General features: G+C 38.0%; 1 protein-coding gene across 1 annotated transcript in view; it reads left to right on the top strand.

Annotated features, from left to right (window-relative positions):
• Positions 1–21,827, top strand: part of LOC132110975 (CUB and sushi domain-containing protein 1-like) — a 648,917-nt gene that overhangs the window by 492,089 nt on the left and 135,001 nt on the right. The window contains exons 15-24 of the mRNA XM_059518126.1: positions 1,816–2,010; positions 2,122–2,260; positions 2,500–2,687; positions 6,915–7,103; positions 8,813–8,929; positions 9,234–9,449; positions 9,576–9,764; positions 14,281–14,450; positions 20,390–20,546; positions 21,595–21,786. Coding sequence (XP_059374109.1) covers positions 1,816–2,010; positions 2,122–2,260; positions 2,500–2,687; positions 6,915–7,103; positions 8,813–8,929; positions 9,234–9,449; positions 9,576–9,764; positions 14,281–14,450; positions 20,390–20,546; positions 21,595–21,786 — 1,752 coding nt within the window. The remainder of the gene's footprint in view (positions 1–1,815; positions 2,011–2,121; positions 2,261–2,499; positions 2,688–6,914; positions 7,104–8,812; positions 8,930–9,233; positions 9,450–9,575; positions 9,765–14,280; positions 14,451–20,389; positions 20,547–21,594; positions 21,787–21,827) is intronic.

Raw genomic sequence — 21,827 nt, 5'->3', positions numbered from 1 at the left:
TATCCCCTTTGTAAAAAAATGTCAAACTTCAGTACAATTTTCACAGGATTCCATTTTCACAGCAACAAACTTTTTTTTTTCTTCCTCTATGAAAACTAGTGAGCTGCCTACGTTGGCATCATATAAAAAGTAGGCAGAACGATTAAGATACTCTCTTTTGAACAAATTCTAAAGTAGCATCATATGGAAGTAATTGTACTCAAGGGAATTGTGAGCTTTCTCCTAGCTTGTCATTGAAAATTGTGCTAGCTTGTTTTGCCCTCTCTGGAATGTATCTTTGATACCAGTGTAGTATTCATGAAGCTTAACTGGTACAGCGTGTCCTAGCAATGCCAAAGTCATGGTTTGATGCCTAGGAAACACATTTACTGATAAAACAAATGCTTTGGATAATTTTTGTCTTTTTTTTCATAAAGGCAACTGCTAAGTGTATAAATGTAGCTTTGCTCTTCATTAACAATAGCCCAATTTCACTGTACTTTTCTGTAGTGACAATAAATGTATTTACATTTTTAGTGATTAGATGTAACTGTGAACAAGATCTGTGTTGGCACGTCTATGTGGGAACAAAAAGGGGTGGTAGATGGAATCAGTAGTTCAAGGAAATGTCAGTATCAGTGGATTGTGTGGTTTGATATTTCAACAGTAATGCTTCAGTAATGGTGTGTCATTGTCTCAGAAAGAAGTAGACATGTTTCCCAAAGTGGCATTGGTGCAACTGTCAGGCATGGCCCTAAGAACAATGAGGCTGTCATTTGGGAATGGGGTAGAGCTGCGTACATACCCTAAGCCCTGGCCGCAAAGTCTCCATGCATTAGCCATCACAATTCCACAGGGGCCTTGCAGACAGACGTGTTCATCAAATGGAAACACTGAAGTAGCTTTGGCAGGATCCTCTGCTTCTGCGAGTACACATATTGAATAATAGAAGCTTCCACACTGACATCCTGTTATGCATGTTCGACACATATGTGAGCTGTCTGCAGAGTTGTGGGAAAGGGAAAGCAGAGATTTGACAAAAATCTTCAAGCCATCTCGAGTGTCTCAAACCACCATATTGAAGGAAAAATAGAGGGTTTAGAAACGAAGGCTGAATGCTTTCTGTTGACGTTTATCCATGTACCACCTCAGCATCTGTGGTTCTTTCACATGATACAGATTTATTTTTCCTGGGAATTGTAACAGTTAATATAAAGTTAAGTAAGGAATAATTGATGAAGGACTAATGAATTATGAATATTAATGCACACCTAATGATGGTAATGCTGCCATTATTGTGAATTAAATGTTTTAATTGATTTTAAATTATTAAACTGTCTTAAGGCAACTATTCCACTTCTACCAAGATGGTCAAGGTGGTTTTGTCTCAAGACATTCTTAAAGTTTTTGCCCCTCGAAATACTCACATATAATTATTTTCTTAGTCATTAATAATTCATTACACTCTCAGAAAAAAAGGTACAAAAGCTGTTACTGGGGCAGTACCTTTTCAAAAGGAACACTTCTGTGCCTTTTAGGTATTAATATGTACACTTTAGGTACCAATATGGATCTTTAAGATACCAAAATGGACTCCTTAGGTACAAAGGTGTGCTTTTTGAAAAGGTACCGCCCCAGTGAAAGCTTTTGTACCTTTTTTTCTGAGAGTGTAGTAACTCAAGATAGTTTTACTGCTTGACTCGTTCAACAAAGTAATTCAGCGAGGCTTCTACATACAGTATGTTTAAGATGTAGTGCCATCATGTGTGTTAGCATAGTTTTTGCACATTTATTATATGCTTCAGCACTGATTATACTTTTATCCTGTGTCTACAGCTTTTGGTCAGAATGAATGTCATGACCCTGGTATTCCTGTCAACGGGCAGCGCTTTGGAGAACACTTCTTATTGGGTAGCTCAGTGCTTTTCACTTGTGATGAGGGCTTTATCAAAACCCATGGATCCGAATCCATTACCTGTGTCATCCAGGATGGAAATGTAGTGTGGAATGCGGCTGTCCCCCGGTGTGAAGGTGAGTGAGCTTTTACTCTTTGGTCTTCTGCACCTTTTCTGAAGGTGCTGCTGGGATTTGTGAGATGGGCTGCTGTTAAAATTAAAATTTTCTGCACTCTCACTATCCCAGCTCCATGTGGTGGACATCTAACGGCTCCCATGGGGGTCTTACTTTCCCCTGGCTGGCCCGGATACTACAAAGACTCCCTTAACTGTGAATGGGTGATTGAAGCCAGAAAGGATCATGCCGTCAAGATATCATTTGACAGGTAGTGATTTGTTTTGGGGATTTTTATTTATTATTATTATTATTATTTTTATTTTTCTTTGTCAATTCATTTCATGTGAAACCCCTGGATAAACATCCCTGTCCCTTTTTTGGAAGCCCAGTTTCTCACTCTTACAATTTTGTTCGTTAACCTTCCAGTTTAATCTCCCTCATTGGAGTAATTCTGATAAAGACCTGGGTCATAAGCAGATGTTCCGCTCTTTTCGATTTCCTGTGCAGGTTTCAGACAGAGGTTAATTACGACACGTTGGAGATTCGGGATGGACCCTCCAACTCATCGCCATTGATCGGGGAGTACCATGGCACTCAGGCCCCCCACTTCCTCATCAGCACCGGCAATTACATGTACCTGCTCTTTACTACTGACAACAGCCGTTCCAGCGAAGGCTTCCAGATCCGCTATGAGAGTGAGTCAGCTTCTCATCTTTCCTCTGCAGTGATTTAAATGCACAAATATTGGGTTTTCACACTCCACAGTGGGCAGTTCTGCAATATTCCGCAAATTTTAGCTGGACACGCTCTCTGGTGCATGTGATCTAATTAGAATGGCTTCTCCAGGGTTAAAATCAGATTTTAGTTTCTAATTGTCTAAAAATTATGTAGAGAAGCCCGACAAATGTGTGCTAGTGTCACATGACCAATATCAACATTCAGAGGCAACTTTAAGAGAGGTGAAGAACCTCTGTGAGTAATTAAATTAATCCGAAAATAAAGTTTGTTTTCTTTTTGAATATGTGTTGTGGTGGTGGGTTTGTAAATTACACTTCAGAGTGCAGTTAGAGTTTAATGTCCCGCTGACACAAGGCCTGTTTGATTGTTAGTACAAGCTCAACAGATCGACCAATCATTATTGTTAAATGCATATTTTAATGCTTTTGTAATTATTGTCGACTTGTTAACAGGGACTAGCCGGAAAAAAAGACAAAATTGGATTTGGCATCTGTTATAGTGGATCCCCCGCAGGCATATAGAGGAAAAATAATTAAATAAAAACGTTAGTAAATTGTAACATGGAACCGAGAATGGTTAAACTCCTACTAGCATGAAAGCCTTTTGAATACTTTATATGTCAAATTTATTGTTAAAGGTGGAGCATGCAGTTTCTGTGCTCCTACTGTCACATAGCATAATAACAAAAAGAAAGCATATTTTCAAAGAGCCTTTGCAAGTGCATCACAACTCCCCTACCCACACCTCCTTAACTTGAAGTTAAGCTTACCTATCATGAAGAAACTCTACAAGTTCTTAATATTGATTGAATCCCAAACATTACATCAATTATTCTATTTTGTAAAACAGCACCGATGTTTACCCTTGTTTTACCCCATTGTCTGTCTCCGTGCATTTTGGCAAGTCTTCAAATTTTGGGTTGCACTTCTGTAACAAATCTGAATTTTGACTAAATCACTAAAACCCTCTGACTTAACCTGCTACAGTAGCCCCGCCCTTGACTCTCACTACTGTGAAGAGGTATGCAAATGCATAAATAAACAGGCAGGTAGAATATGTATTTATTTATTTATTTAAAATGTGCACAACCTCAAACTCAAATTGCAAAGGACATTTGAATATAACTCTTTAATATTCAAGATAGTTAAAGGACAATTTAGCTGTTTTCAACCAGCTTTATAATGTTATATTACAGCTTTATAATGGTAAAATGTCAGTAGTATATGTAAATTAACAGTGTGTACTCTTTCTTCATGTTACCTGTACCTAGATCTTGTGGATTGTTTGTCAGCTTTTGTGGAATTACAGATCGTAGTTTAGAAATTTTTGTACCTATGCTCACGGATAGTTGATTGGATCCCAGAGCATTATGAAGTTTCCTTACCATTTTTGACAAAGGGGGAACCCAAAGCCTCTTTTCTAAATTTTCTTTAGTCACGTGGCACTGATTAAATAAATAAATTAATTAATAAAAATAGCCTTTCTACTGCATAGACAAGTTTTATTAGCCATCTACAACAAAGAGTTGCCCTCAGGCAATGGAGAGTTTTCTAAAGCCCCATGTTCATCACATGTTTCTTTAAATAAGTGCAACCAATTAAAATGGTCAAAAAGTATCAAAGAAAAGTCCATTAAGGTGCGGGAGTCCCTGTCAAGCAATATTTGAAGACAGAATTTAATTTTCTGACACATGATCACAGGAGCACATTGTGTGAGAAGAAGGTAAGATTATTTGCTTGAGTAATCTTTTGTTTAAATGACATGAACTCTACATAACAATAAATGAATATGCATGAAGGTGTAGAGAAGACCTTTGTCAGGTTTTATGAAGATTTTTTTTTTTTTTGCATGTTTAGAAAATTGAAGCAGGGGTCCACGTCTCCCATCCCTAACCAGGAAGTCCCCTTGGACAATTTCTCTCACTGGCAAATAATGTGTGGCAAAGATTTCACACAGAGTGAAATCTCATAACAAGAAGTACATGAGATGACACAAAACTCCACATGATATAAACCTATGCCTGTATCTAATCCAGTATATCAATGTTTCAAGTGTTTTTCCCTTTTTACTTAATGATTTCTTGACATTTTTGAAAAAAATTCTGAGCATTGTCTTATATAATAATTAGCATGTACCATTAAAATGTGTGCAGTAGAGGGTTAAAAGCCCATAAATGTAATGAAAATTCAAGTGTGATATTCATGGTATTAATAATTTATAATATCTCCATAGAAAAAGTAAAACCTGAAGTTGTAGCATTTTTATAATCAGTTTGTCCTATGGAGATGTCTTATCATGGCATGGCGCACAGATGTAAATGAACAGAAATTAATCTTCCCTGCAAGTAAAGTCAAATATCAGTTATCAAATTCTTATTTTTAAAAACAGAACTTATAATAAAATAAGTGCTTTACAAATTGGCAAATTAAAAGAGATAGTTGACATTATTGTTATGTTATATTTTATGTGTTATGTTATGTTTAAAAATACAGATAAAATATGGAGATAAAGATTTAACAATGCTAAATAATTTATTTTTTAGAGTTTGCATATTGTGACGGGAGGAGCACAAGACAGACACAGTGGGCGTGGCTTCAGGCCACGGAGAGGCTTTTATTAACAGAAAATCTAATAAAACAGGGGATAAAGGTGGCCAAAGGGGAAGAGTGGCCAAAATAAACAGGGAATCTGGTGTCCTCGTCGTGCTGCGGGGTTCGTGTGGGTCGGGCAGTGTTCATGGAGGAAGGGTCCAGGTAAGGGGCGGAGTCCGGCGGCCGCATCTCTCTCGTTGGCCGCGGCGCTGCCAGGGGATGGACGGCCCGGCATCCTGGCCCGACGGCCGTGTAAACGGGTGCGGTTCCCATCCGGATCGCGGGTCCGGCAGCTCACGTCTCTGGTGGCGCAGGAGTCCTTTAACGCACCCTTCCTGGACCCACAAGGACACCAGTGTGCATGCACGGGGAAGAGACCGGTCCCCCGAGGTGAGGCGCGTTGGGCTTTTAAACAGCGGCGGTGATGAGGCTCCATTTCCTTCAGGTGTGCCCCATCACAGGCCGCCAGCCCTGACTCGTCCAGCGCCCCTCCTCTTACACACCCACTCCAGTCGGGAGCCTGGTGAAGGGCGCCGATTTAGGACGGGGTGCCGGTGACAATCAGGGAGGAGGCCGCTGACTCGTCAAAATATATAATGACTATTTAGTTATTTATTTATTTTTCAACCATTATTTTTTTTGTTAAACAAAGCCATTGGTCGGTCACACGTGATGTTTCACCTGTCAGTTCTAAGAACTTGCAACCTAAAATAGTGTCTAGGACCTATAACATGGAAGAGAGGTGGGTGCTCCTTATGTAGTCAACTCTTTAGTTATGAGAGGGTGGGTTGGGCTGAACTGGGGTGGGACAGGTCCTTATTAATTTAGTCCCAGGCCCTTTGAATGAGTTTGTTTTGAAATGTGATTTTGTTGCACCCCACTGCTCACATACAGTGTCGATTGGAATGTTAAATACACCAGTCCTTGTTCCAAAACCTTATAATTAACAAATTTAGCACTGCTTATAGCACATGTGCCTGCTTGTTTTGTATTATTGCAACTATATCACTTTTTACCCCCCCCCCCCCCCATGAGCTTAACTGAAAAATGCTAATTATATCTTTATAAAAACTAAATGACTTGACAAATAGTCTCCAGTTGCTCTTTCTCAGCAGTAATTTAACATCTTTATTATAATGTAATGTGCTGTAGTAGAGATGGAAGAATGAGAAATGTGGGCAAGAGGCAAGATGATTCTCAAATGATATTCATGACTCCCTGACATTATGACTGATATACATGAAACTCATTTGTGTCAAAGTGTTCCCATTTTTCATACTTTATAGACAGCTATTAAAGGTTTATCAGTGGCCACAAAATAGATCTGAATGGTTGTGAAACTAACAGGTGGAACTATTCCTCAGAAGTCAGCCTCTGAGGTGAAATAGTTTAGAAAACGGTGCTGTCACTCAAAGTATAGAAAAGGTAAGTAGAAATAAAAATATTAGTTCAAGGAAGGAACCCACTTGGGGACTAGTATCTGCTGATTAATACTGTCTAAAATGCTTCCGACACAATCCTCCTTTCAATTTAGACCTTGGAGGTGGAATTAAATATATATATTTTTTTGTTTGTTTTGTTCCATCCACACAGGTATTATGATGGAAACAGACTCTTGTTTAGATCCAGGTATCCCGGTGAATGGGAAAAGGCACGGGGACACTTTCGCCATCAGCTCCAGAGTGACATTCAGCTGCGATAAAGGCTATACTCTGAGCGATAATGAACCCATTGTGTGTGAGAGAAACCATCAGTGGAACCATGCGCTGCCCAGCTGTGACGGTAGGCCAAGTTGCGCTCTCTTGATTCTGATCATGTACAAGAGAATCAGCTCCTCCCTACCACCCAAAGATGCCTAAAACTGGACCCTGGTGTCAGCTTGCACTCTATGTTTTAAGCACACAGGTGTTTCGTTTAGGGAGAACTTTGGAGGACCCTGAACATCTGGGGCTCGGGGGCATTGGTCAGGGCTCTTATCCAATCCTTCTAGGCTGCATTACATTTTTATCAGAGGGGAAAGGGTAAGCCCTCTTAACACTCCTCCAAGATTTGAGTTCATGCATTTTTGATTAGAGGAGAGGTGACTGGCATGTGCTGTTTCATAGATAACTTTAAATGGAGGGGGAAAAAGACAGGGAAGTGGGAACATATAACGGAAGTCCTTTATCTGATATCTACAGGAAAGCTCACTATAAAGCTGTTTATCTTATTTGCTTTCTGATTACTGGGATTGAAGTAAACAAAGTGTTTTCCAGAAAGACCAATCAGGCTGTTGCCTGTCTGTTCCAAAATTCCCAATGTTTTCTTACGCTTGCATCTTATCAGCTCTGTGTGTTTGCTCAGACTTTGATTCAGCATGACGGGCTCTCACCGGATCCTGACCTTCATTACAGACAGGACAGATACTCCCCATCTGTTTGTTGGAATATAAATACATGTTCATAAAAGATTGCACATTTCCTTTCTGTCAGGCTGATTATTATTGTTTAATGGAGAGTTCAGACTTAAAATTCTGATTTCTCGAGCCAAATTCAGAGCCATTTTAAACATGGCCACACCCAAAAGTGCATACAATAGACATGCGAGCATCAGAACTGGACCTTGGAGCAATGCAAGAAGATTGTGTGGACTGATGAATCAAGTTTTCTTTTAGGTCAGTAGGGGTGACCTCGAAATGTCAACAATTCGATGCTTTGATAGGAGGAGCCTGATTTCACTACCAATCTCACAGTCGAATATTCATGGGGTGTTATTATCATGCCATTTTGGCTTTATGGAGGTGCTTAAATGTCTGTTTTCACATAGAACTACCAGTTTTCTCCCAATAAGTTAATATACAGTCTATTATGATGATGCAAATAAGAATCTGAAAAGAAAGACGCTTTAAAAACATATCTGTCTGTCTTACAGCTCTTGTTCTTTGATAAAAAAAGCTATTTTTGTAATTGTCTTTACTGACAGACATTCTCCAGTCAGAAAATTATCTCAGTTGTTACATCTCTTTTTGATATTCTTACAAGTATTTTTGCTATATATGATATCAACCTCTTATTAGTTAGTGTTACTTTAAACTTGCTTTTCATGTAAAAACATCTCTATTTCAATGTTTTGCATCTATCATTTTGTAGTTTTACTACAAAAAGAGAAAGTTTTGCAAGTTTTATTATGATATTTACTTATGTAACAACTGTTTTACATGTTCTAGATATTGTTTGTGAAGTGTTTGATCCAGATGTCAACAACTCAATCTGGACATATGGTTGAACCATTGTTGATTATATTATTTGAACAATGAACAATTTGCAACAAGCCAGCAATATGTAGTAAAATGCGGTAACCACTTTTTAGCAACTGCATAGCAACGCCCTGGCACCACCCTCACATTATCTTCAGAAAATCTATTTAAGCTTGAACCAAAATAATTATGAAGTATGTATTTCAAGGCTAGATTTACTCAAACATAATTTTTTTTTCTGTTATTGCTTTTCCAGCATTGTGTGGGGGCTATATCTATGGAAAAACTGGAACAGTTCTTTCCCCTGGTTTTCCAGATTTCTACCCAAACTCTCTGAACTGCACTTGGACAATAGAAGTGTCCCATGGGAAAGGTAAGACAGAAGAACATGTTACAGCCACAAGAGTTGCATGTACTGCTGAAACTGATAAAAGTTTGAGGCACAATGATTTTACCCATGCGGTTTCTTTCTGTGCCCTTTAAAATTACCCTTGATAATGAATTTAAGATACCTTTCACATTTCTCTACATTTAAATTACTCAGCACCATGTCGGGAAAATGCGATTCTGTTTCGATCAGTATTAGGTTCCCACTGAAGTCTTCACAGTGGGTTGTGAGGTTGAAACTGAGGTTTTGCTTGTGACTGACGGCCCTAATCTCATCTGAAATTCCCCAGGAGTGCAGCTTCTCTTCCACACGTTCCACCTGGAGGACTCCCATGATTACCTGCTCATTACCGAGGATAGTAGCTTCTCCGAGCCGGTGGCCAGGCTCACAGGCTCTGTCCTGCCACCCTCCATCAAAGCAGGCCTGTTCGGCAACTTCAGCGTCCAGCTACGCTTCGTCTCGGACTTCTCCATGTCATATGAGGGCTTCAATATCAGCTTCTCAGGTGGGGGCACCACTCCTTCTGTTCATTGATGTGTGCTTGAAGGCACGGTTGTCATGGTGCTTACTCTTACCCATGCTTTGCTAAGCAGTCTGGATGTTTAAGAGTTATTATGACTTTGTGCTGCAGAGTACAGCTTGGAGCCATGCGAGGACCCGGGAGTACCCGCATACAGCAGGAGGGTGGGCTTCCAATTCGGGGTCGGCGACTCACTGGTCTTTTCCTGTTTTGTTGGCTACCGTTTGGAAGGCGAGAGTAAGATCACTTGCTTGGGAGGAGGAAGGAGAGTGTGGAGTGCAGCCCTGCCCAGATGTGTGGGTAGGTAGACATATGATTGTCATTTATCATTCTCAAACATCAATGTGTTTATTAAAGGGATAGTTCTCCCAAAAATGAAAATTCTGACATAATTTACTCACACTCATATCATTCTATGTTCATTAGACCTTGTTCATCTTTGGAACAAATTAAGATATGTTTCCTAAACTTTGTCCTAAAAGTAATCCATATGAATCAAGCGATTTAATCCAAGTCTTTTGAAAAAGCATGATTGCTTTGTATGATTTATATGGATTACTTCTATGATGTGTTTTTGAAACTTGAAAACACTGATTATATAGACTTTTAAAGGATGGACTAAAAATATGACAGAATACTAAAATCTTATGGGATGGAAACGACATGATGATAGTAAACAATGATCCTTTTTCTCTTCTTCTTCTTTGATTGAACAATCCCAATAATGCATCAGTGATGTTTAGGTTTGCATTTCATTTGACAATTGTTTCCATTTAAATCAAGCAATATTAGGGTTGGGAATTCAAAATTAATATGATCAAAAAGACTCACAAATTAGTCTTGAACTTTTGGGTGTCATTTATACGCTCAATTTAGTGTGATTTTAAAATTTGGGTAAAAAATGCATATTTAGAGGTTTGTTTTTCTATTATTTTAGTTTAGTTCTGTATTATGTTATTCTGAATAAGGAAAGCAATGTTAAGTAACAAGAATTAATTGAATTCAAAATGTATTTGTTTTATAAATAATTTTAAGATATACACTGTAGTAGGGTTTATATATAAAAAACTTATTATTAACTTTCACTACTACTATTGGGTCATGAATTCAGAATGCATTAGATCAGTGTAACAGTGTAAGAGACTGTTGGAAGATTTTAAAGATTTTAAATCTTTCCCAGACAAAGAATTATTATTTATTTATTTTTTTAAGTAAGGCTGTCACCGCCAGCATTTTTGATCATTTTAAAAAAAAAAAGTGTAATGGCATCCAGAATATTTTGCTGTATGAATATAAGAACATGCAATATATAAAAACAATGCACAGAGCCTTCGTAGAAAAAAAAAAAAACAGAAAACCTTTTTTTTTCTTTTTTTTTTCTTTGTAGCTTCATGCAGTCTTTTTTTATTTTATTTTTTTAGAAAAACTTGAATGTGTGTTTCAACATTTTGAACAATAAGTATTTTTGTAAAATACTACGTCTGGATCTGATTCAGAATGATGATTAACCCATACTCCAAATGTGTACATTGCATTTCGAATAGTGAAAACAAACAAACACACACACACACACACACACACACACACACTGTGAACACATACCCGGAGCAGTGGGCAGCCATTTTTGCTGCGGTACCCAGGGAGCAGCAGGTGGTTTTGTGCCTTGCTCAAGGGCACCATAGTTGTGGGAAATGAGGGTGGAAGAGTGCACTGTTCATTCACTCCTCCCACCTACATTACAATTACTGAGACTCGATCCTATGACCTTTGGGTTACAAGTCTGACTGTCTCTCTAACCATTAGGCCACAACTGCCCCTAACATTTGAGGCACTATTTCATTTGGTAACATTAAGCAGTTTTGATTTATATACTGTTTAATGTTTGATGACTGCATTATTTAACATCTGCATCTGCTTACATATGTGATCGCTTGTTTCTGCTTCTGTTTTCATGATCCAGACATTCAATACTCTTTCAGAAGATGCATAATAGTGCCCCCTATTTTATACCAGTAAAAACAAGGAAAGCCGGGAAATTACATCAATGACAGAGAAGCATTGTCTCTTACCATGAATGAAGGAAAATTCCATCAATGGCGGGGAAAGAGTTAATAAAAAAAATTTGACCATAAAATGTCCCATATAAGGAAGGGAGAACCAATTTTAACCAATGCATATTATTAGAAATCTGTTCTTTTCCTTTCATCCTGAACTGAGTGCATTTTACAATGCCGCAAATTCATTATTTAAATGCTTTGACTATTCCACCATCTTATTAATTATTTATTTATAATGGAACTTGAGGTAGAAAAACTTTTAGAGATCTTGGCATAACACATTAATTCAAATTGATTAGATTGCAATTCTTTTTCTTTTTTTGGTAGTTAAGTGGTTAAGGTCATGGATATTTGTGGACAGCATTAAAACACTGCCAAAATAATGTAATTATGTTGTAATTGTGCAGTCCTTCTGTCGGACCTGGTTTTATTAGTGGTTAATCGCTGCAGTGTAATAAGAGCGTGTGAGTGTGTCTTTAATTGGTCTGGTGAGCACAACAAACATTAGCCTCAAGAGGTTTGGATTATATTAGCCACATAAAATTGATAAAGGGTTGATGGGGAAATTCTCATTGAAAGTAATTATCTCTAGTTTTTAAAAGCCTCCAGACCAGAGTTTCCCAATCAATAAGGGTGCTAGATAACTAAAATGGGTGAGGGTGAGGGCTAGACACCAGAGATATTTGAGTTTAGTGGTTTAGAAAAAATAAAATAAAACAAAATTAAAATGTGTGTGTGTATGTATATATATATATATATATATATATTTATATATATATTTCATTGTGTGGTTATGAGTTCATCACATAAGAAAGATGGGTGGGATCTCTAACTTGTGTCTTCCTTGTGTTGATGAAACAGAAAGAGGTTCTACAAGTTTAATCAAATAGATTTTATTAACCAAAGATAGACTAGAGTAATCAACAACTGCTAAATAAATACCATAAATGAAAAAAGCAATAAAGTGCATAAGATGGATAAAATGCAAGTGATTATGTTGGGTGTTGCTATGTCAGAAGTATGTTATTTGGAAAGATAAACTGTTGCTACTCTGAAAGAAGGTGAAAAACCTTATTATTATGCATCAAACAAATATGTGAAAGATTATTTGATTTCAACTGCAATCAGCTAAATAACCTCTCTGGAAGAGGTTTGGATAAGTGATATTTACATTCTTTGGGGCTGAGTGAGCAGTACAGTGGCAGTGACTTCTTCCACTAATTGGGCTTGTAGCAATGCAGTGGGGAAAGGAGCAGGAATCTGTTTAAACAGCCTTGAACACAAAGCACTGTCAATGAGAATACTTACTGTATTTTCCGGACTATAAGTCACACTTTTTTTCATAGTTTGGCTGGTCGTGCGACTTATAGTCAGGTGCGACTTATTTATCAAAATTAATTTCACATGAACCAATAGAAATGAACCAAGAGAAAACATTACCGTCTACAGCCGCGAGAGGGCGCTCTATGCTGCTCAGTGCTCCTGTAGTCTACAACTGTGCAGCATAGAGCGCTCTCTCGCAGCTGTACACGGTAATGTTTTCTCTTGGTTCTTGGTTCTAAATAAATGCGACTTATAGTCCAGTGCGACTTATATATGTTTTTTCCTCGTCATTACGTATTTTTGGACTGATGCGACTTATACTCAGGTGCGACTTATAGTCCGAAAAATACAGTATTTCTCTGAATAAGTATGAGATGTGTGTGTTGTAGTTTGCATCAGTTTAAGGTTTGAGAACAGAGTTATGAATGGATTTGGATAAAACTCTGTGATCTCTCTTTGTTTTACCCACTGCTGCTGCATCCAAAGATCCTTAGAATTTTTTTATGGCGGCCACAGGCCAAAACCTGAGGAATCAGTCTGTTGGTGGGTGAAGGGCAGAAACTGCATTTTCACCAATAGGAAATCCTGTCCTTCCCGGGTTTTGTACCAAATGTCGTCTTCTTGCACTCTAAGAGGTGTCTGGCTGTTGTCCTGGCAACTTTATCTAATGGCATTGGACAGTTTGCTTATGTTAGTCCACCAAGATCCAATCAAAATGTAGCAAACCTTTGTCCACTACTGTGGTCAGAGATGGGCACCGCAATAAACTGGGTCCTGGAATGTGCTGTTTACTACATATGAATTTGTTGCATACACATTGAATTCATTGCATATATGCATGTATGGATGGATAGATAGATAGATAGATAGATAGATAGATAGATAGATAGATAGAAAAAAAATCTACAATCACTTTAGAAACATTTCTCTGAGTAGTTTATCTCCTAAGGAACTGATACCTTTTTAAAAAGTTTGAATATCAGGAGGCCGTTGTTGGAGAATTTTACTTTAAGTTGCTGAGCTCAAGGTCTGGAAGCAGCATCTGCTTATGTATTTAGAGAGCTGCTAGTGCAGAATATTAAACAGAAAGACATCTGATCCTAACACAGCAGTGAGCTGTTGTGACCAGCAACTAGCTAATGCATAAAGGCCTCTATTAATTAGTATTCCTCCGAAGTTGTTCTCGCAGTGATTCATCAAAATGACAAAGTCTCAAATTCCAGACGGTACAAAACCTTGGCCTAAAATTAGCCTGTCAGTAGGAAATGGAGTAGCAGCTGTCAAGGCCCTACAGGCCTTAAGGGAACACAACTTATTTGTAACCAACCCCTAGTTTTTCACCGCCATGTGCAGCTTTGATAAGTCTGTGCTTTCTGCCCTCAATATGTGAACATTTTCTTCTATCTTTCCCATCCATACATCCTGGGTTTGCCTAGCTGAGTGTGGAGCCACTTCTGTGGGCAGTCAGGGTGTCCTACTCTCCCCCAATTACCCAGATAATTACGACAACAACCACGAGTGCATCTACCGCATTGAGACCAACAGAGGCGAGGGTATTCAAATCACAGCCACCACCTTCCAGCTTCACGAGGGAGATTTCCTCAAGGTAAGAATGACTGACATGAGTCATTATATATATATATATATATATATATATATATATATATATATATGTATGTGTATGTGTGAGTGTGTGTGTGTGTGTGTGTACAGTCAAACCAAAATGTATTCAGACACTTTCAACTATATATCAAAATTATTTAACCTATATAAATAATTGTGTAATTGTGTGAATATGCATAATAGATCAAACTGTGAATTAAATTAATTTTTGAAATCATTTGTTCATTGTTCATTAATTTGTCTAATTAAACTGTGATTAAACAGTAAAATTATAGTAAAATAACATAGATAGTTCCGACTCCAAAGGCCACATCAGTTGAATTCTATGTTATTGTGGTCAGTTGTGACATTGCAAATACTAAATAGAGTTTCGAGAACTTTGATGAAGTTTGGTGACTGCAACACCTCTGTAATACTGTTAACATGAAATAGTTTGTAATCCATGAGAGACCTGCCATTGGGACTTGGAGACACCATTAACTATTCATAGATTAATTTACGTTACAGTGCTCAAGGCACATGTACCATCACAGAAGAAATATGTTCCCTTAAGACCAATATGGCCACTAATTAAGTAACAAATGAAGCATAAGAATGAGGTGCTTTAGCAATTCCAAACACATAAATTTTGTCACAGTTAATAGTGATACTGTTGCAATGAATCATCAAAATATTGTCTGTCAGGGATATTTGAATTTAATCTGTCAGCAAATTAGGTCTTAGACTTTTATATTTAGCAAGGTTTGCAAGATTTATGAGGAAACGCTATTCCTTCATTACTGATGTTATTGATTGGCCGTTTTAGTTGATTTCAGCAAAAACAATAAGTCTGTTCTGAGACCAGTGGCCCATTCTGCTCATGTCATCAAGTCACCTTTATTTATATAGTGCTTTAAAAAAAATACATTGCGTCAAAGCAACTGAACAACATTCATTAGGAAAACAGTGTGTCAATAATGCAAAATGATAGTTAAAGGCAGTTCATCATTGAATTCAGTGATGTCATCTCTGTTCAGTTAAATAGTGTAGATGAAGTGACCCCAACTAAACAAGCCAGAGGCGACAGCGGCAAGGAACCGAAACTCCATCGGTGACAGAATGGAGAAAAAAAACCTTGGGAGAAACCAGGCTCAGTTGGGGGGCCAGTTCTCCTCTGACCAGACGAAACCAGTAGTTCAATTTCAGGCTGCAGCAAGTCAGATTGTGCAGAAGCATCATTTGTTTCCTGTGGTCTTGTCCTGGTGGTCCTCTGAGACAAGGTCTTTACAGGGGATCTGTGTCTGGGGATCTAGTTGTCCTGGTCTCCGCTGTCTTTCAGGGCAATAGAGGTCCTTTCTAGGTGCTGATCCACCATCTGGTCTGGATACGTACTGGATCCGGGTGACTGCAGTGACCCTCTGATCTGGATACAGACTGGATCTGGTGGCTACGGTAACCTCGGAATAAGAGAGAAACAGACTAATATTAGCATAGATGCCATTCTTCCAATGATGTAGCAAGTACATCGGGTGTTATGGGAAGTGTTCACGGTTCAGGTTTACCTAATTAATGCAGCCTAAAAATGCCTTAACGGATTTGGATATTAAAAGCATATTAGTATGTTATGTGTAAGCCAGGTTAAAGAGATGGGTCTTTAATCTAGATTTAAACTGCAAGAGTGTGTCTGCCTCCCGAACAATTTTAGGTAGGTTATTCCAGAGTTTAGGCGCCAAATAGGAAAAGGATCTGCTGCCCGCAGTTGATTTTGATATTCTAGGTATTATCAAATTGCCTGAGTTTTGAGAACGTAGCAGACGTAGAGGATTATAATGTAAAAGGATCTCATTCAAATACTGAGGTGCTAAACCATTCAGGGCTTTATAAGTAATAAGCAATATTTTAAAATCTATACGATGTTTGATAGGGAGCCAGTGCAGTGTTGACAGGACCAGGCTAATATGGTCATACTTCCTGGTTCTAGTAAGAACTCTTGCTGCTGCATTTTGGACTAGCTGTAGTTTGTTTACTAAGTGTGCAGAACAACCACCTAATAAAGCATTACAATAATCTTACCTTGAGGTCATAAATGCATGGCTTAACATTTCTGCATTTGACATTGAGAGCATAGGCCGTAATTTAGATATATTTTTGAGATGGAAAAATGCAGTTTTACAAATGCTAGAAACTCCCAAGGGTAACATATAAAGTGTGAAGAGTAGCGGCCCTAGTACTGAGCCTTGAGGTACTCCATACTGCACTTGTGATCGATAGGATACTTCTTCATTCACTGCTACGAACTGATGGCGGTCATATAAGTACGATTTAAACCATGCTAATGCACTTCCACTGATGCCAACAAAGTGTTCAAGTCTATGCAAAAGAATGTTGTGGTCAATTGTGTCAAACGCACCACTAAGATCCAATAAAACTAATAGAGAGATACACCCACGATCAGATGATAAGAGCAGATCATTTGTAACTCTAAGAAGAGCAGTCTCAGTACTATGATACGGTCTAAATCCTGACTGGAAATCCTCACATATACCATTTTTCTCTAAGAAGGAATATAATTGTGAGGATACCACCTTTTCTAGTATCTTGGACAGAAAAGGGAGATTCGAGATTGGTCTATAATTAACTAGTTCTTTGGGGTCAAGTTGTGGTTTTTTGATGAGAGGCTTAATAACAGCCAGTTTGAAGGTTTTGGGGACATATCCTAATGACAATGAGGAATTTATAATAGTCAGAAGAGGATCTATGACTTCTGGAAGCACCTCTTTTAGGAGCTTAGATGGTATAGGGTCTAACTACATGTTGTTGGTTTACATGATTTAACAAGTTTATACAATTCTTCCTCTCCTATAGTAGAGAATGAGTGGAACTGTTCCTCAGGGGGTCGATAGTGCACTGTCTGATGTGATACTGTAGCTGACGGCTGAATGGTTGCAATTTTATCTCTAATAGTATCGATTTTAGAAGTAAAGTAGTTCATAAAGTCATTACTGCTGTGGTGTCAACACTTTTTGAGGCTTTATTTTTGGTTAATTTAGCCACTGTATTGAATAAATACCTGGTGTTATGTTTGTTTTCTTCTAAAAGAGAAGAAAAGTAATCGGATCTAGCAGTTTTTAATGCTTTTATGTAGGATAGGTTACTTTCCCGCCAAGCAATACGAAATACCTCTACTTTGGTTTTCCTCCAGCTGCGCTCCATTTTTCGGGCTGCTCTCTTTAGGGTGCGAGTATGCTCATTATACCATGGTGTCAAACTGTTTTTCTTAACCTTCCTTAAGCGTAAAGGAGCAACTTTATTTAAAGTGCTAAAAAAGAGAGAGTCCATAGTTTCTGTTACATCATCAAGTTGTTCTGAGGTTTTGGATATGGTAAGGAATTTGGATACATCATGAAGATAACTTAAAAAGCAGTCTTTTGTGATAGAAGTGATGGTTCTTCCATACTTGAAACAAGAAGTAGAATTTACAATTTTGGCTATATGAAGTTTGCACAGAACTAAATAATGATCTGAGATATTGCTTGAATAATTTCAACACTATCAACATCAATTCCATGTGACAGTATTACATCTAGAGTATGATTTCGACAATGAGTAGGTCCTGAAACGTGTTGTCTAACACCAATAGAGTTCAGAATGTCTATAAATTCTGATCCCAATGCATCTTTTTCATTATCAACATGGATATTAAAATCACCAACTATTAAACTTTATCTGCAGCCAGAACTAACTCGGATGTAAAATCACCAAACTCTTTAATAAAGTCTGTATGGTGCCCTGGTGGCCTGTATACAGTAGCCAGTACAAACATAACAGGGGATTTATCATTAACATTTGTTTCTCTGGATAATGTTATATGAAGCACCATTACTTCAAACGAGTTATACTTGAAGCCTGCCCTCTGAGAAATCCTGAAAACGTTAATATAAATTGAAGCAACACCTCCCCCTTTGCCTTTTAGACGCGGCTCATGTTTATAACAGTAATCTTGGGGGGTGGGGGGCTCATTTAAAATAATGTAATCATCAGGTTTTAGCCAGGTTTCTGTCAAACAGAGTACATCTATATTATGATCAGTGATCATATTATTTACAAAAAGTGTTTTCGTAGAAAGGGATCTGATATTCAATAAGCCAAGCTTTATCATTTGTTTATCCATATTGCTTCTGTTTTTTATTTGTTAAACCTCAATTAAATTGTTAATCTTAACTTGGTTTGGACGTTTTTTGTATTTTCTAGTTTGGGGAACAGACACAGTCTCTATAGTGTGATATATAGGTGAAAAAGTCTCTATGTGCTCAGAATTAACTGACCTCTGTGACGGGAGGCAGCTAGCAGACGGTCTGTTTAGCCAGTCTGTCTGCTTCCTGACCCTGGGCCCCAGTTAGTCAAGTATAAACTCTAAGACTATTAGCCATATTTCTAGAGAGAAGAGTGGCGCCACCCCAGGAGGGATGAAGACCGTCTCTTTTCAACAGGTCAGGTCTGCCCCAAAAGCTCGTCCAATTGTCTATGAAACCTATGTTATTCTGTGGGCACCACTTAGACATCCAGCCATTGAGTGATGACAATCTGCTATGCATCTCATCACCACGGTAAGCAGGGAGGGGACCAGAGCATATTACAGTGTCTGACATCGTGCTTGGAAGTTCACACACCTCTTTAATGTTATTTTTAGTGATCTCCGACTGGCGAAGTCGAACATCATTAGCGCCGGCATGAATAACAGTCTTACTGTATTTACGTTTAGCATTAGCCAGCACTTTTAAATTTGCCAAGATGTCAGGCGCTCTGGCTCCCGGTAAACATTTGACTATGGTGGCTGGTGTCTCTATATTCATGTTCCGTACAATAGAATCATCAATAACTAGAGCACTTTCATCAGGTTTCTCAGTGGGTGCATCACTGAGTGGAGAGAACCTGTTTAATTTAGTTTTGACCCACGACTACGCTGCCTCACCGTCACCCAGTTGCCCTGCTGCAGGGGCTCTGTTTCCGGAACCGAACAATGTACAGGAATCCATGAGCTAGACGCATCCAAAGCCGTATCTAGAGCCCTAACATTCTTACTGTCCTCATTTAAAGTTTGGATGCGTGTCTCTAATTCTGAAATCTTCTCTGTCAGCCTAACTATTTCCCTGCATTTATCACATGTGAATCCCTCATCAGCGACAGAGATAGATAAACTGTACATGTGGCAAGAGGTACAAATAACAATAGCAGGAGAAGCCATTACTCACCGTGTTTGATGAAATATTCTTACTGCGGTTGTTTGATGAACTTGTGAAAATCTGGAGCGAGAGAGAGGAGAGGAGAAAAGAAAACAGCGATAGGTTCGAATGAAAACGCTAATGACAAGTTAACGAGTGCTAACGCTTTGCAGGTGTACTGCACTCACAGATATAAAATAAAAGTGAACGATCAAAGTTAATCTGATAAGATTGATCGATAATATCAGAAATATGGTGTGAATTAAGTTATATTTTACCACTTTAAAAACAGAGAGTGATAGTAAGATAGAGATTCTAGAGAAAAAATAAAATAAAAACAGCTACACGGAACTACGATTAGCTACAGAAGGCCAACCAACTTGGAGTTGCATGTCATTTTCCATTAAAGCTTGAAATTGTGTCCTCCGCAACAGAAAAGTGGAAAAATGCTGCTTGACATTGATTTGTGACCTTTAATATATATGTGTGTGTGTGTGTGTTTATTTATTTTTTTCCTATGCCATAGTGTTAACCGCCCTCTCCAAGCAGAGGTTATTGTTTCAAAATACATGCAATTTTGAAAATAAATTACATAATTCAGACACCAAAAGACAATATTTTTAATATTTCTTTCTTCTTAGAATAAGCAATTCTGAGATAAACTGCTGACAAAAAAAGTTGAGTAAACATCCCTTCTTCTTTTGGCCTTTGGTTTTCATAGGTTTATGATGGTCAAGATAGTTCAACAAGACTCCTGGGCAATTTTACAAAAAACAACATGTCTGATGTCATCCTCAACAGCACGTCCAACCATCTTTGGATGGAGTTTAACAGCAATGGTACCGGAACCAGCAAAGGATTCAAGCTATCGTACAGTAGTAAGTTGATCCTGTAACTTCATCCTGTAATCACACACTGATTCTTTTGAAATGGCTACAGAAGTGAACAAATAAAGCTTTATGTATAAAGTAATTCTTTTAAATCAATCTTATAAGCATATATAATAGTATTAACCTGTGTTTGGGTAAAATCTCTTGCTTCTTCAGTTTTCCTACCCAAATGTGTTGTCCTTGCCTATCACTCAATTTAAAGTCACATTCAACATAGTGACACTGAGATCATATTAACTGTGAACACTGACAGATCTAGCATTCACTTTGATTAAAAATAAATGGTGGTTTCAGAATGGTTTCAAACTGATTTTCAGCTCAATCTGTTGAATTGCTGCCAGTGTGAGAAAATAAATTACAGTTTTGACTAAATATTTATATATATATATTTTTTTTATCAAAAGTTGTGAAATAGAAATAGAAGCTCAATTATTAAAACAAACAAATATTATATATGTAATGTTTGTTTGTTTTAATAATTGTGGTTCATAAAAACAAAATACTACTGCTCTAATTAAAGGAAATAATGAGTAGAAACGAAGACAGTAAAGACACAGCATGTGCAAGATATTACGGTTTTAATTGCTGGTCAGAGACAGTGTAATAATATCCTCATTATCCACTCTTTTTTATATCCTAATTAAGACTACCACCATCTTCTCAGCCAATAGAAGGAGAATAGTAAATGCATTAAAGAGCAGCTCAGCAGGTTTATTGTTTTCAGACATATTTGTTGAAAATGTTTTACCTTGAATTGTCTCTGCATTGGAAATGTGCTTTAACCAATCACATACAAAATGAAAGGACAGAATGTTTGAAAGGGTGATCTTTGAGTTGTGCATATGCTGAGCTGGTATTAATTTGAGGTGGGCTCCTGGGGGCTGCATAGGTAATTGTTGTGAGTAGGTGTACCTTTTATTGCACTACCTTTATGTCATGCGAGAGGCTGATCCAGCCTGCCAGAGGGTTGATTTCAGGTGGCCAGATGTCTTTTTTACCGTTCAAATTGGCTTACCTTGATCCCGCCTCTCTACAGGTTTTGACCTTGTCAAATGTGAGGAGCCAGGGACACCTAATTATGGCTACATAATCCAAGACGATGGCCATTTTGCAGATACATATGTTTTGTACAATTGCAATCCTGGATACACATTGCATGGAAGCAGCACGTTGACGTGCCTCAGCGGAGACCGTAGGGTGTGGGACAAACCACTTCCATCTTGTATTGGTGAGTTAACAACAATTTTATTTTTATTTATTTATTTTTTG

The sequence above is a fragment of the Carassius carassius genome, chromosome 30 (assembly GCF_963082965.1).
Source record: "Carassius carassius chromosome 30, fCarCar2.1, whole genome shotgun sequence".
In the NCBI taxonomy this organism is placed as follows: Eukaryota; Metazoa; Chordata; class Actinopteri; order Cypriniformes; family Cyprinidae; genus Carassius; species Carassius carassius.
Note: the sequence above shows the minus strand (reverse complement) of the source record. Positions and strands in the feature narration are given on the sequence as shown.